The sequence below is a fragment of the Apium graveolens genome, chromosome 5 (genome assembly GCF_009905375.1).
Source record: "Apium graveolens cultivar Ventura chromosome 5, ASM990537v1, whole genome shotgun sequence".
Classification (NCBI taxonomy): Eukaryota; Viridiplantae; Streptophyta; class Magnoliopsida; order Apiales; family Apiaceae; genus Apium; species Apium graveolens.
This window is the reverse complement of record NC_133651.1, coordinates 263,048,280-263,064,237: the sequence shown is the minus strand read 5'-3', so window position 1 is coordinate 263,064,237 and position 15,958 is coordinate 263,048,280. Positions and strand designations below refer to the sequence as shown.

The 15,958-nt window shown below is 32.3% G+C and overlaps 1 protein-coding gene and 1 long non-coding RNA gene across 12 annotated transcripts; one reads left to right on the top strand and one right to left on the bottom strand.

The window, feature by feature from the left end:
• The first annotated feature begins 926 nt into the window (after positions 1 to 926).
• On the top strand, positions 927 to 5,787 carry LOC141661723 (uncharacterized). 2 transcript variants are annotated; one of them, XM_074468723.1, is made up of 6 exons: positions 927 to 1,131; positions 1,221 to 1,382; positions 1,480 to 1,782; positions 1,886 to 1,963; positions 2,116 to 2,349; positions 5,544 to 5,787. In XM_074468723.1, the coding sequence occupies exons 1-5, from the start codon at positions 991 to 993 to the stop codon at positions 2,341 to 2,343; spliced, it is 912 nt and encodes a 303-aa protein (XP_074324824.1). In that variant the 5' UTR covers positions 927 to 990; the 3' UTR covers positions 2,344 to 2,349; positions 5,544 to 5,787. The 2 variants fall into 2 exon arrangements, with proteins under 2 accessions (XP_074324824.1, XP_074324823.1); XM_074468722.1 differs by having other exon boundaries at positions 5,485 to 5,786.
• A 4,463-nt stretch (positions 5,788 to 10,250) lies between these two features.
• On the bottom strand, positions 10,251 to 14,044 carry LOC141725140 (uncharacterized). 10 transcript variants are annotated; one of them, XR_012577033.1, is made up of 7 exons: positions 13,776 to 14,044; positions 13,523 to 13,594; positions 12,953 to 13,034; positions 12,600 to 12,693; positions 11,689 to 11,949; positions 10,791 to 11,153; positions 10,251 to 10,600 (listed from the first exon to the last, which is right to left on the bottom strand). It is a non-coding gene; the product is annotated as an uncharacterized LOC141725140 (long non-coding RNA). The 10 variants fall into 10 exon arrangements; XR_012577034.1 differs by having other exon boundaries at positions 10,828 to 11,153; XR_012577035.1 differs by having other exon boundaries at positions 11,057 to 11,153.
• Between the last annotated feature and the right edge of the window lie 1,914 nt (positions 14,045 to 15,958).

Sequence of the window (15,958 nt, the reverse complement as noted above, 5' to 3'; positions counted from 1 at the left end):
AACAGTCAAGCATCACTTAGACTAGTACAACTAACTAGTGTTTAATTCTGAATTTGTGTTTCGATTATTTTAAAAATATTTTTCATCGATGCAATCATATGGATGACAATATATATATATGTATTAGTGATATAATCAATTTTCATATTAAATTATTTTATCAAAATATTTAATTTTTTTCTTAAATTCTTGAAATGTCACCCAAACAAATAAATGCTGATATTAATATAGTTGGATCATGAAATAATATTTTTTAAAATTGAAATTATCAAAATTCATGTGCTAATTTACGACGGAATTCGTCATAAATAATATCTGCAAAATTTGAGAAAAGTCAAATTACCGCCCAAATTTTGAGGAAAAAGTTAAATTTCCCTCTTTGATAACTTACGACGAATTTTAATTTCCGTCGTAAATTGGATGTTCCAATATTTTCCGTCACAAATATTTCGTCGTAAATTTAGATGAAATATTTTTTTCATTTAATTTCAAGTTAAAATTTTAATAAAAATATTTAACTTACGACGAAATGTTCACGTCGTCGCAATTTCAAATGATTTTTATTTTCCCGCCAACTTTTTTGGGAAAAATTTAAATTTCCTCTTTGATAATTTACGACGAATTTTAATTTCCGTCGTAAATTTGACGATCTGATTTTTTCCGTCGCAAATATTTTGTTGTAAATTTAGATAAAAAAAATTTTATTCAATTTCAATTTAAAATTTTAATAAAAATAATTAACTTACAACAAAATGTTTAAATCGTCGCAACTTCAAATTATTTTCATTTTTGTTTAATCGTGTCGTGCATAATTTTATTAATAAAATACTAAACTTACAACAGTTTTTGAGTTTTGCCGTACATTTTACTTTTTTTCGTCATAAATTGGCCGCTCATTTTTTTCCGTGTTAATTTGCCCATTTTGTTGTAGCGAAGAAAGAAAAGAAAAGAAAGAATGAAGAAGACGATTAGAACAATTAGGGTTCGACGATGAAAACGAATCGCAATTACAATCCAGCAGATGACATCTCTCGCAAGAAGAAGAAATTAAAGAACGCAGAATCTGTAAATAAAGAAGAAGCATCCAGAAAAGATCTGGCTCGTTACTCTGACGATGTTAAGAAAAGTGAAGTATGTCAATGTCTCAATTTTTATCTGTACGTGTTTGTGTGTTTTGTATAAGTATATATTTATTTTTAATCATTTACATGTAATTTCAGTGTTTTGAGGTTGGATACTATCCAAATCTCGATCCTGTTTATAGCTATACTCTGATGGTACGCAAAATTTACGATTCATCCGACACAGATGAAAACAACCTTGAAGATGACTTCTTACTTTATCTTTCCAAGTTGGCTATTTGCTTTTTTAACATTAGGGAGGTTTGTCCTCTTAATTGACATTATTATCGTCCGTTCTATTTACATGCATGATGGTACTCTCCTTTTACGAATTTACACTATACTTGCGTACATACAGGGTACTTATTTTGGCAATGTCAAAGTCGTCATGGCAACGAATTCTGGTGTTAAGAATGAGAATCACTATATCACTTTCCAAGCCTTTCTTTCTACGAGGACAAGGAGAAGGATTGCTGTTACCTTTCAAACACATATAATTGCACACTTTGTTAGTAGTCACCCTATTCCAGGGTTTGAGATTATGTTTGTTAGGATCAAACCCTCTGATGCTCATCAAAACAATTCTAATAACTCTCAACAAGGTCAGCACTGTGAAACTGTTCAGCAGCGCCTCTCTCAGGTCATCGAAACATACACCATTGTATGTTTACTCTATTTCTCTTAGCCAGCGCTTCTTTATTGTACGCGCGTGTGTGTATATATGATTTATTTATATATATATAGTTAATGTCTGATCATTGTAGGATTCTGAATTCGAATCTCAATACAGTTTAGCTCTTTACCTCTCCCAGTATGCTCTTCACGACTATAACCTCAGCAAGGTCTGTCTCTAATTCTTCATTTTTTTTTTGCTATGCCTAATTCTTCATTTAAATTATTCACTTTGTAGTTATGCTCCCCCACCCCAAAAAAAAAAAAAAAACCAACCCATCAATTATTATTATCTGACAATCATTTTAAACTACACACACAGTTGTCATTACCTGTTGCAAAGCATGACATTGACTCACTCAAAGTTGTTGAGCTAATGAAACCTGTTGCCGAGGTTCCAACTTACCATATCACTTTTCAAGCCCCCTTGCGTGCTAAGACTAAGATGAGGAATGTTGAAACTTTCATGGCTGAAATATGCCTGCCTTCCCTCTTCCCAACTACAATTATAAAGTTTATAAAGTTTAAAAAGTTTCAGAAGCGGAGGTGATAACAGGTAATTCCATCCCGCAATCCATCTCTAATTTTTCAATTTATGACAGTTTTCTTTTAGTTCATGTTATTTGTAACTTGAGTTTTCTATAGACTTGGAGATTTTACATCTGTATATGTTAAATACATCTCATTTATTTTTCTGTCGATGAATAAATTAGAATATGTTATTGATCAAGGATCTGGGGGTCCATGTGAGATCTAAATATTTGTTGGTTTCGGTTAACCTTTGGTTAAAAAAAATGTCTTGCTGCCCCACCCTTTTATACATAACAATGTTATTGTTTTTGTGGCTAACTTAAGGATGAGTATTTCCTTTTGTTTTAGTTATAATTTTAAAGTTAGGAACCATGGAAAAACAATTGAAAGATAGAAAAATGTGGATTAGTCTAAAGTTGATTCGTGACCACTCTTATTAATACTCGGTACAAGTAAAAAGTTTGTTATGATGAAGAGAACAATAGTCAAATTTTACAGAATCAATCAAAGTTTTTCTACTAATAATAAAAATGTTACCTCCTCGCAGACTGGGCACCTATGAGAATTTTAAAAGAGGTCCTTATATTGCCTTATCACGATAGTATAAGATATTGATAAAAATTATTTATTTATAACAACTATACATTTTATTGACTTTCTGTTAGAATTTTACTATATCCAAGTTTCTCACACTTATAAAGGGTTAAAAGAAAGTTTCATCACTCAATTTAGTAAAATGAATCTGGTCATTGAACTAAAAAACCTTGGGAGATCAAATCAAAGGCTTATATATCTTTTATATGTAAAACATACACCCTTATATGAAATTTTATATGTTTTATTGATCGTAATTGATTCTGGGATATGATTCATTGTAGCAGTATGTTGTTAATATGTCAATGTAATATTGCAGATTGCAAGGCTGAATGCTACAATTTTTTTGGTTGTAACAGTTTTTCGTGATAGTTTACTTTGATTTTATTATAATATTTACAATTTTATTATTCTTAAATATTGTGGTATACTCCCGCGCCCATAATCTCTGTACTATGATCCCACACCTGTATCCTTGCTTTCCTAGGTTGTAAAGATATTCAAAGTTTGGAGTGTCATTGAGTTATTTGATAGAGGTTAAATGATTTGATTTACAGGGAAATGAGTATCTAATAATATTGAAGTGGCACATATTAATGTAAATTGCATACTTGACTCGCAGGAGTCCAAGTCCTTGGGTAGATTTGCATTCTTACTAGTTATCTGCTCAACTGGAAAGTCAAAATAGACCTTGATTGTTAAACTATTTGAATTCTTTGTGTACAAATAAATACATTTCTGGCACCAAGTTCAGTAATTTGATGTCATAGAATTAGAGGCTCGCCCGTTTGTCCTTTTTGCTCATCCATGCATAGTACTAGACGATAAAAAAATCTGGATACTCGATCATTCCCTCTAGCTATATTAACAAGTAACACACACTTCAGTTGACTCACATAGCAATTAATTTATTTTATAAAATTTAATTAAACATAATAATCCTTTTTTGTGCTAGTCAGACTATAAAAAAAATCTGGATACTTTATCATTCCCAAGTAACACACACTTCTGTTGACTCACATAGCTATTATATTATTTTATATAATTTAATTAAACATAATAATCCTTTTTTTTGTGCTACTTAAACACACTCATACCCTGCCCCTTGTATTTGACAAGGCTCGAATCCTTGACATGTCGTAAATGTAGGGAGGGAGATACCACTAATTTAAGAGGTGTTGCGTAAACCTAATAATCTTCTAGATAATGCAATTCATATATTTATGTAATTTGTGAGCTAATGAAACCTGTTGTGGAGGTTCCAACTTACCGTATCACTTTTGAAGCCCCATTGCGGGATAAGACTAAGATGAAGAATGTTGAAACCTTCAATATAGAAATTTGCCTGCCTTCCCTCTTCCCAACTTTAATAATAGAGTTCAATAAGTTTCAGAAGCGGAGGCGATAACAGGTAATTCCATCCCGCACAATTTATCTTTAGATTTCAATTCCGGGGTACTTGGGTGTTAGGGACTTTAGGTGCATGCATTTCTTCTTTTCCGCCTGTACCAAAACCTCACCCCCTGCTACGTTAAACACATTCATATTCACTTTTTTAATGCAAATTAGGCTTTGATCACATGTTGATATATATATATACACACACATGCTTATTATCAGAGTAAAATTATGTGTTGGCTTAAGTTGCCAATTTCAGTTGTGCTCAGTTCAATCAGAGATCAGCTGCTCCTTCTTGGAAAGTATTGTTCTTCCGAATTAACATCATGTGTCTGTGTGTGCAAGGGGAATCTGTGGGCCAATAAACACGATCAGTTTGAAAATTTATTACTTTATCCAGTAGAGGGGAAAAAATCCATGGCATTGTATTATAGTCGATACCCCACGCATCCAGAAGAGATAAAAGTAATCCGCTTGCCGGTGACATTGTATCATAGTTGATACCCGTCACATCAGTACGAACGTGCATATTTATTATTTTTTTTTGCCACTGGCTATTTTAAAATTAACGAGGGGTAAAAAAGTTATTGGTGCAATACAACTTTTCCGATGAACTTTTAGTTCTAGTATTGTGCACAGGTGTGCATTAACAGCAACTACATTAAGTAATGACAATGCTGTATACACACCGGACTGCCTGAAAAATGATTGTTAGAGGGATTTGATCACTAAATATTAATTGTAAAAATTAACAGTGGTGTTACTTTCATCCATTAAGATTTTGTTTCTTTAATAGAATCATATATGCTGAAACAAATTTTGTAGTCAAATTACATAAATATGGGGATTTGTGGATGATAGATCATAAAATGCAGAAAGTGAAAGTATAAATAGGGTGCTTGTGCATCAACAGGATGTAACCTTTTACCAGCTTCAAGAACTTTAAAGTTTGTTATGTAGTTCATGTACCACTCTTACATACCTACCGACTCTTTTCAATAATGAACAAGGTGTTGTGCCTTGATTCAATTAATGATTGAACCAGCTTCGACCTAAACTACCATACAACAGTATCATGGTTTTAGTTAATACTTTGCATTAACTAGAGCATTTTTTTTTATTGTTTGTAAATAGTTGAAGCCAGACTCATACTTCACTTACCTTGCAGCTGCTGCCGCTCAACTTTAGCTTGGAAACTATTGACTTTGGAAACTTTGTTGATACCAGGCTGCTACGAGGGGCACAACTCTGAATTGAGAGGAAATGCCAGGGCTTGCAAAAGTAGAAAACATTATGCTTTGGATAATGAAAGTGTGTTGCTGAACCGCAAAAGTTACATTGGCAAACCAGTACATTTCTTAAAGTATTTCTTAAAGATATAGTGCAAACCAGTGCATTTCTCTTATATATTTAATAGAAATAATTGCAAAATAGTTATAATAATATCAGTGCCCTTTTGCTAACAATTCAAATATTTAACATTTTGAATTTCAAATTATATTAGTGCGTATTTGTTATTTCAAATCTCTCAAGAATAAGATTACTTCACTACAAGAAAAAAGAGTAAAAGCGGCCAAATAAAAATTACCAACTATAAATTTCACGAAAATGGTGGCTTTAAAGGTGAACCTTACATGCCTTTGAACCATGATTAAAAGCGACCGCAGTTCGGTGGAATTTATAAATTGTGACTTTTACCCGGTGGAATTTACGAAGAAAAGCAACTACCAATTTTTGGCGGTCGATTTTATGTTTTGTTCTGATTTTATATTTTGAAGAACAGGCGGGAAAATTCTCGCCGAAACAAAGTCTAAAAGTGGAAAATAAAAGTGATCGATTGGTCGCTTTTAAATTATTTACGAATTTTTTTTAAATATGGTGACAACGGTCATTTTAAAAAAAACGGGAAGTTCTAATTTTCAACAAAATGTTAAAGTGAAACTTTGACTTGAATTAAAAGTAATCGCCAGTGCGATCGTTTTTATATAAATTTCACTGTGAAAAACAATTTCGACCAGTTTAAAAGCCACCGACAGAGGGCAGTCGATTATGTACTAAAATTCACCGATTTCAGTCGTTTATGGCTAAAAGCAACTGATTTTAAACTGATGACTTAGCCTTTTTTTTCTTGTACTACTTTTTATATATTTGACATTTTGAATTTAGTCAAATAACATGTTTGAATATATAAAAGAATTTAAATTTGAATTTTATTTAAAATTTAAGACATTCAAATTTTAGTACAAATATGGGGAGGGAATTTCCGGTGGAGCGACCGGTCAGTTAACAACCGACGATTAATTCTTAACAAATTAGTATCTGTAATTCGTGAAGATCCTTTCGAATTACTAGTTGTAGAATATTATTCGCGGCAGACCAAATATGAGCTCAGATCATGTAATTTAGAATTTATAATTTGAATGAAATGCACGGGACTGGACATAATTCATGTATCCACGTTTTTTTGGGTATATTCAAATTACTTCTCGCTCATTAGAAAATAAAGTATCTCGATATATTTTCCAAACACCAAAAACAAGATTAGAAATGTTTCAAATAATCAATTGTATCATTCTTGTCAAAAAATGGATGCATTTTCCATATGACTCCCACCGTCCCTAAAACCATTTCTTATTTTTTTTTTTTATTTTTTTTATCGTAGGTAACCCGCCGCTACCCTTCGGGTGCGCATTGGGTAAACCCTACGGGTTCACGTAATAGCCTGGTAAACCACGTGAACCAAGATAAATCGCATTTAAGCGGCAGGCTCTGGCTCAGGAGGCATAATCATAAATTCTCCTCTCGTGGGATTCGAACCTGTGACCAAGTGGTTAGTTTTCCTCTCTTTAACCAACTGAATCAACCCTTGCGGGCGCATTTCTTATTTATGTTGGACACGTTTGACAATGCATACTTTTGATTGTTAATATCTTTAATTTCGTAATAGTATTAAATATAAAAATTTAATTATATTAAAATACTTATAAAAACGAATCCAACGAAATCACTCATGACTATATTTGATCTTATAAATTAGACGTAAATTAATCGTCAATTACTGAGCATGAATAGTATCCGAAATCAATATAGAAATTGTATATGGGGACGGAGGGAGTATATTTTAATTACATCATTTTTTGTGGAGGCTCTTGAAAATTTCCAGTTCTTCTTAGACATGACTCCTCCATATGGGAAGAAAGAGAAGGAGAAGGTCCTTTCAGGCTATGCTTTTAACGACGATGGGCTATGGCCTATGGATTACCCCGTGGGCCATGTCACAAAGCCTGCAAACAGTTGCAGCCTACAAAAGCCAATGTTAGTTAGAGAAATGTACAGCTACAAATGTTTATATAAATTCTAAATTTATGATTGACATGATACAGTACATTGACATAGAAAATTCCAAATACAAATACGTAATAAAGGGAATTGATTAAAATTGATGAATCTAATGGGGAAAAGAATTATTAATTATAGATGAGTGAAAAATTAGAAATTATGAGATGTAGAACACTTATTAAATTTGTAATAATTTTTTTAAAAATTTACCAATATTTGGATAGAACATATCTTTTAGATCATAAATTAATAAAAAAAATAAGTGATAATCAGATTTTGATATTTTATTCCTTCATTTCACTAGGAAGGAGTTTCAAAGAGTATAAACATGATATAAGAAAATGAAAACCGAATACAATCTATAGTAAAAATTATATACTATAATTTGATAGAAACAAAAAGTAAACAAGTTATGGATGAAACGAATTTTGAATTGTGATACATGACCTATGGGTGAACATGGATTTTCACCTATAAAACACTCAATTTGAAAGGATTTTTCCTACAAGTATGGCATGAATATAAAATTTTAACAAATTTTCTTTTTTATAAATTGCATACCTAGAAGTTAAGTTTATGTTTTTGTGGAGCATCTTTTTCAATGTTTATACAAGAAAACTGCATATATGAAATAAAATAAGAAAATTATACTAGCAACTTTTAAAATAATCATCAATTTATAAATGATGTTAAATGAGATAAGAAAAATATTAAATACGTACATCTTGGATTTAAATATGGGGCAAAAGTGTTAACTAATTTCTAGATCTTAGTGTGTTCAATTCACAAATTTAGAAAAATTAAATAGCATAAATATAAATTATTTTAAATTTGATGTTTGGTTTTGGTTCAATACACTCCGACCGTCAAGAATGTAACCATTGTGTGCATAAATGCAAATATCAATTTTCTAAAAATTGGACTAGTTATAATTGTGAACATTTTACGGGGATCATAATGAATATGCAAATATTTTATATGAGATAGCATAGACAAAGTAACTACTCGCAAACCGGGCTATTATCGAAATATCATGCCAAATATAAATACTTTGAAAAATGAGCGAATACAGAAGATGAATACAGAAGATGTAACGACTGAGAATTTTTCGACGTAATTAAGTCAATAAAGTATGTTTTATGTGATGTGATTATAATTATGTGATTAAGTGTTGATTAATTGTGTTTGCTATATATTAGAATATAGGACTGTAAGTAAAAACGTTCCAATTTAAAGAGTCAGCTTAGGAGTTAAGCTGTGGTGTCGGGCCGTCAGGTAGAACGGAACCCGTCCTAATAAGGATATAAAGAATATAAAATGGGAATTGTGTGTGATTGAGTGAAATGAATGTTTAAATAAAGTATATCGTCCTAAGTGACGTGTCGGTCGATAGTGATAATGAGAAGCGTAATCGAAATGCTGAGCGTCGGGCCGTCAGGCTGAACGTGACCCAACACGCGTAAAAAGGGATAAAGAATTAAAGAAGGATAAATTCTATGATCAGACCTGAGTCGTTATGTGATCGTATATGTGTGATTGTTTGTATGTGTGCATGACTATGTGCTCTGTGACATTTTTATGAATTTAAAAGGAATTATTTGATTTAGATAAATGTTTATTTAACCTTCGCGCATTTTTATAAAATTATCTGAGTAAGATAAAAACATGAGATTTGTTTTGTTATCTTCATAATAGTCCTAGGGACTTTCTAAAAATAATGAATGGATTTATTTGGTAGACATTGCATTTTAAATTGATTTTTATGTGGAAAAATGTTATTATTAGCACGAACTTGCGAAAATCATATAAAATCAACCGTTCACTCAAAAATCTATTATGAGTAATGGTTGAAAAGCTAATTTCGAGATCTACATATTAAAATTGTCAATTGCAATAATTTTCGACATTCTGAGAAAAATATATTTTATATTTGATTTTTATCTTAATTAAGTAAAAAGAAAAGGGTTAATCAAACAAAGGAGGGAATTAGTTAATTACTAAAATGCCCCTACCCTCTAAGCTTATATAAACTCCTTTCCTCCTCCTTCCTCTCTTTTCCACCCGGCCACACTCTCATTCTCTCTTTTTCTCTCATCTCTCTCACTCTCGAAGCTCTCTCTTCTCTCTCTCTCTACTCCCACTACGCCATAGATTGGATTCCGCAACCCCAAGAAACCGTAACTAAAGGCCAAAAAAGTGTTGTTAAAGGCCAAAAAAAGGCTATGGCAACTCTTTTTCGGGGTTGCAATTTTAGGCGTTGTCATAGAGTTTTTTGCGACCCCGGTGACACCCTATTGCAACCCTTGTTTATCCGTTACAAAAATGTGCTATTGCAACACCAATGGGGTTGCAATAGGTCTTGAAAAGTGTTACAGTAGGGTTTGGGCTATCAGTACAATATTTGTGGGCCCCACAATGGGGCCCACATGTGGGGTATTGATGCAACCTTTTTTCAACGCTTTTTAGTATTTTTTGCAACGCTTTTTAGTATTTTTTGCAACGTTTTTAGTGTTTTTTGCGACATTTTACACTGATTATTAGCAACACTATAAAGACATATTGCAACGCTTTTACAAAAAAAAATGCTAGAAACTGTTTGTAAATTAGCATGCCCATAAATAAGACATTGTCTTAAAACCAACACAATCCAGAAATCATAACATCAATCCACCAACCATAACATCAGTTACCCCATAATACCACTACCTTCACCATCACCATACTACCATCCTTATATAAATAAACTTGAACCAATAAGACTATATTTTGCCTTTTGATAGGATTATTATAATGTTATATGAATATTCTCATGCAGCTGTTTACTAATGCTATGAAATTATATGGTGTTTGTTGGCCGTTATTTGACAATGATTCTTCTTCCGTGTGCTTGTTTCTCTCCATGGTGAGCCACATTAACATTTGCTTGAATTCCAGTATAATATTTTCTGTCATACAAAAAGTTAATATCAAACCAGAATCCACAAGTAAAGAAAGACACGTACAAGACTAGTAATCTACTACATTAAAAAGAATTAACAAGTTCTAAATAAACGGAAGAAAATAAGTATATGATAATTTTAATCTTTAAACATATCCTATAATATTTTGCAGTAAAATACGGAGATGGTAAGAGACAATAGGTTAAGTAAGCCATGTGGATCCAGAACCCAACTAGGGGATGCACAGATAGCTCCATAAGGTTGATTCAGTTCCTTATGCTTCTTTAGTAATCCGATGAGAGTTTCTTTATGTAATATTCCCCTGAACTGGAACACTTGATCCATAAGATTGTAATTCTTTTCCTCAATTAATCCAGGTGAAAATAATAGAGATAAAAGACATGTATAAATATACAAAGAAAAACCAGAGGTAGAAGTTATAATTAAAGGCTATGAGCTTACAAAATTATCAGCAGTACGCCTCTAGTAAAGAGTGACATACCGTGCAGCTCCTAAAAATCCAAGGCATATCATAAATTCCCATCCATTAATGTTGAGGCTGCAAAACTATGACAATTAGCAGCAGATTCTTTGGTGTAGAAAACATAAAGAGATTGAAAACTTGAAGAGAACTCTCACCAGATGGAGAATGCAAATATAGCAACCTCTACATTATCCATATACCCTGCAGTCAAGACTAGAACAACATTGTACCATAACTCTAAACTATATAGATAAAAAGAAAGAATATATGATAGTATAATAGTCGAGAGTGTGGTGTATGTGGACTTTGCGATACATATTATTTACACAAGTAAAACCATGGGTTGAGAAGGTTGGAACTTATGTAGCTGCTCTACAGCGTAAGGACTTTTTAAACAATATTTTATACAGATCGTCATTTATCTACTTGTACTAATGGTCTTTGCCCAGGGGCTGAGGTTCCCACATAGGTAGGATCCGGGGAAGTTGCTGATTTATTTACTTGTACTAATTTAGTTAAATATTACAATATGTTTGATAAATCATGCATGGTGTATTTTGTTCAGGACTCGGTTATTATGTTCAAGGAATAATAATGAAAGAGAGAGGACCTGTTTTTGTGACAGCGTTCAGTCCACTAAACATGATCATTGTCGCTGTCCTCGGATCCTTCTTCTTAGCGGAACAAATATTCCTAGGAGGGTAAGTACTAGACAAACATACAAACAATATATAGTCACAAATTTGAATAAAAGTATAACAGCCTAACTAATACGTATACCTTTGTTTACAGGGTCGTCGGAGCCTTTGTGATATCTGCAGGACTTTACCTTGTTGTTTGGGGTAAGAGCAAAGATCACAAGCCCCAGGAACTGTCAATAGACAACGAAAAAGAAGTAAAATCTGAAAATATGATAAAAGCAAGCAGAATCAGTGATGAGAAAAATCACAAGGTTCTTTCAATAGATACCGAAAAAGAAGTAAAGTCTGAACAGTTGATAGAAGGAAGCAGGATCAATGATGAGGAAAATTACAAGGTTCTTTCCATAACTGAATCTAAGGAAGAATAAAAGGAAACAGACAAGACTCTAGTTCAATAAAGCTTTTAGGTTTTATTGCATTGCTTTGCATTCCTAAATAATCGTTCAAGACAGTCATGTAGTCAAGAAACTGCTTCACAAATAATATTCTTGTGCAATCAGAAAAATGAAAGAGGCAGGCTGACCAGTGAACCCTTCTTTACTGTATGGACATCTAAGCTATTGAGACCTTAAATTGTTCTTGAAACGTGAATCTGTCACATGACTTAAATTTATATCTCATTTCAGATTAACCTATCTTATAAGAAGTGAATTATGACCTGATTTAACCAATAATGTGGCTAAAAAGTTGTCATTTTATCAAATCTAAGTATGAGCCTAGAGATATCGTACATTTCATGGGAGTAATCGAAGATAATGAACCCTAAACCAGGAACACTGAGATATGCAATGACCAACATCGGGGGCAAGAAATGGGTTACCTTTGAGAGAGACGTGAAAATTAAATTACAGAGGCTGTTTCTTGTCAGCAGCTTTACACAGTGTGCAGTCTTAAGATCGGATTAGAATATTCCGCTGTAATAAAAGAAACAAGATAAAAGCATTTGGTAACAATGAAAATCATACATGAATAAACAAAACAGCACGGAAGACCTTACTCATTGGGATATACACCAATAAACAAAATAATACGAAAACCTCATATCTGCTCATCCCTTATTTTATAGAAAAAAATACAATAAAAAACTACATGCTTACCATTACATCATATGATATTGAAATATACAGATTGGGATAGATAGTTGTGTTGAAACAAGGTGAAACCATTTCTTACCCAAGTGGTATGTCTTTGTTGCAGGCAAGATAGAAGATGCATGTTCTGCAAGAGCAAGACCAGCTCTTAAGATGGGAACCATCTACAAAACGAAATTAATTGATAAAACTATAAACCAGTCACACTATCAATAAGCAGCATAAACAAGTATAACGTTCAAATCAAACTATATAAGCTAATTACAGTTAAGCTAATAAAGAGAAACCTAAAAACTTTAACAATCACATTTTTTACGGACTAATTAACAAAATGTGTGAATATAAAATAACGACTACAAACTAGTTACATTATCGAGAACTTTGCTACTCTTATTTATTTACAGATTAATTAATAAAATGTGCTAAGATAACGCAACGACTTACAAACTAATTACAATATCGAGAACTATCCAAAAATACATAAAATCGAGTAATCATTACCTTTTATCTGCACAAATTGGACATATAGATTACACCAATTGAGACTATATTATGTCCTAGAAAATTTAATTAACAGACCGAAGCATAAACGAGAGTACTGTTCATCTGTGGTAACATTGTCAGCAATTATCTGTTGTAAAACGCGGATAACCTTCCACAGTAGTTCCAGTTGAGTGCCCAACAAATTGAATTAGGTATTCTTCATCTAACTTATGATAGTGCCCTGCATTCCAATTACATTATCTTAAATCCAAGTAAATAATCAATCACTACAATACAAACTTAACTCACCTCAATCGAAAATCGCAAACAAACAGTTAATCTTCAAACAATTACTCAACTAATTAAAAAATTAGGGTTTCAAATTAAAACCCTAAATTCTAAAATAAGGTTTTAAAGCTTACCCAATTTAAGATTTGACCTCCGACTTGGCTTTAAACTCAAACTTGAGCTTTAAACGCCGACTTGAGGTTCAAAATCCGACTTGAACAACCTCCGACAAATTTTTCAAACTTTAACGAGAGAGAGGGGGAGAGAGAGGAAGAGAGAGAGAGAGAGAGAGAGAGAGAGAGAGAGAGAGAGATGCGTGAGGTGAGAGAGAGAGAGATGAGAGCAGTTCTTCGGTCGAGTATAGAGAGAGAGAGAGATGAGTTTTTGTTTTTTTTTTGTTTTATGTTATATGTTAGATGAGTTTAATTTTGAATGTTAATTTAATTTTGATTTTATTTTTGAAGAGGGGGAAATCAGGACTTGAAATTTTGCTAAGGAAAAAAATGAGGGGGAACTTTTAAGAGGGGGTGCAATATTTGGCTAGGGGAAATAGAGGAGGCGCGCTAGATCAATTTTTTAAAACAGACATACAACATCGGTTGGGATAAAAAATTGATGTTTATCTTATACAAAGACATCTGTTTATTAAAACTGATGTAAAAAATATTTTTTACATCGGTGCCCAGAGCAACCCATGTGTAAGAGGTGATGTCTATTCTACTTTTTCTAGTAGTGCTTATTTTTTTATCTGAAATTTTCACTTCCCGCTTGCTGAAAAACTTAACGGGTCAAAGTTTAATGGCCCAACCCAACTATTTCAGCAGCCTGGTCATTGCCAATTTATTTATATATTTATTTTATAAATTTTATTAAATTAAACACATCATATTCATTAAAATTAATTGATTACTTTAATTTATTTATAAAGTTTTAAAACTATTACAAGATGTTATGTTCTATACTCAGTTCATTTAGTGATTTTAATTAAAAATAATTCATATACTAATATTATTAACTTTTAAAAATAAATAAAATATATATTTCAATTACTATTTCATTTATATTTAAAAAATTACTAATTAGTTAAATTCAGAAAAATCATCTTTAATTATATATGTCATTTTGGTAACACATTTTGACTCTACCGCAACATCAAAAAAGAGGGGTTGCGGTAGACATTGGTTTTGAAGGCTATTATTACACTTTTCTTTGCAACCCCACTGTGAAGGGTTGCGGAATCCAATCTATGGCGTAGTGTCCACTCGGTATATCACATTTCTACACTTGATTTTTATGGAATCTTCCATGTAAATTCATTCTTGTTCCATATATGAGCTTTAATCCTATTGCATGCATAGTTTGATACTTGCATGTGGGTTGTGTGTGTGTGTAGGTTCGGCTATGCCGAATTGTTGCTTTATAAGATCAAGATGAAGTGAACTTGTGGTGATCATGTCTTGTATGTGTTTTTTTTTGTAATTTTAGAAATAATTGGAGGTTTTATGGTAGGATACCCTCGAATGAGGGCACCACCATGAGGCCACCGCCACCGGTGATGAACTCCGGTGAACCGGTGGTGAGTAATGATGTAACCACTGAACTCTACTACATCAAACTTGTTCTTTTGATTATTGCATGTGTTGATTTTGAAAACCCGAATGGTCTTGGTTTTTAGAAGTTGTTGATTTGATTTTGATTATGGGTTGATAATTAGGATGATTTGTGATTTAAGGACTAAGAAAATCATTTGCATGTGTTGTTTTTTTTTTAAAAACCCGAATGGAATCTTGGTTTTTAGAAGATCAAAAATGATTTTTAGTAATGATCATGACTTGTTGATGTTCATCCTTGGAAATTAGTGATTAATTAGAAAGGTTGGATGATAAAATTACTTAATGTTTGCATGCATGTACCAAAAAGGGTTATGTTCTTTTGTGATTTAAGTATGTTAATTAATAACAATGATTCTATGATAATTGGACTTGTAGATTTGATTGGATGCAAAATTTGGGAATGCATGGTGAAGGTTTTGGTTCGACCTTGTGCTAATAAAAAGGAGAATTGATTTTGTGACTTGATTTTGGTATAATTAAGGTTTAACTAGAAAGTAATGAGATTGCATATTGATTTAAAAGAGGAATTGTTAATGCATGTTTTGGTTTGATTGTGATTGTGCTTAAGGCCGAATGATCTATAGTACTTAAAAGGGGTCAATTCTAATTTAGATGCTTGTTATGATCATAGAGATTAATTAAGGACTGTATGTGAGATTTTTTCTTAATTGGCTATATTTGGTTCGAATTAAAGTATAAAGAAA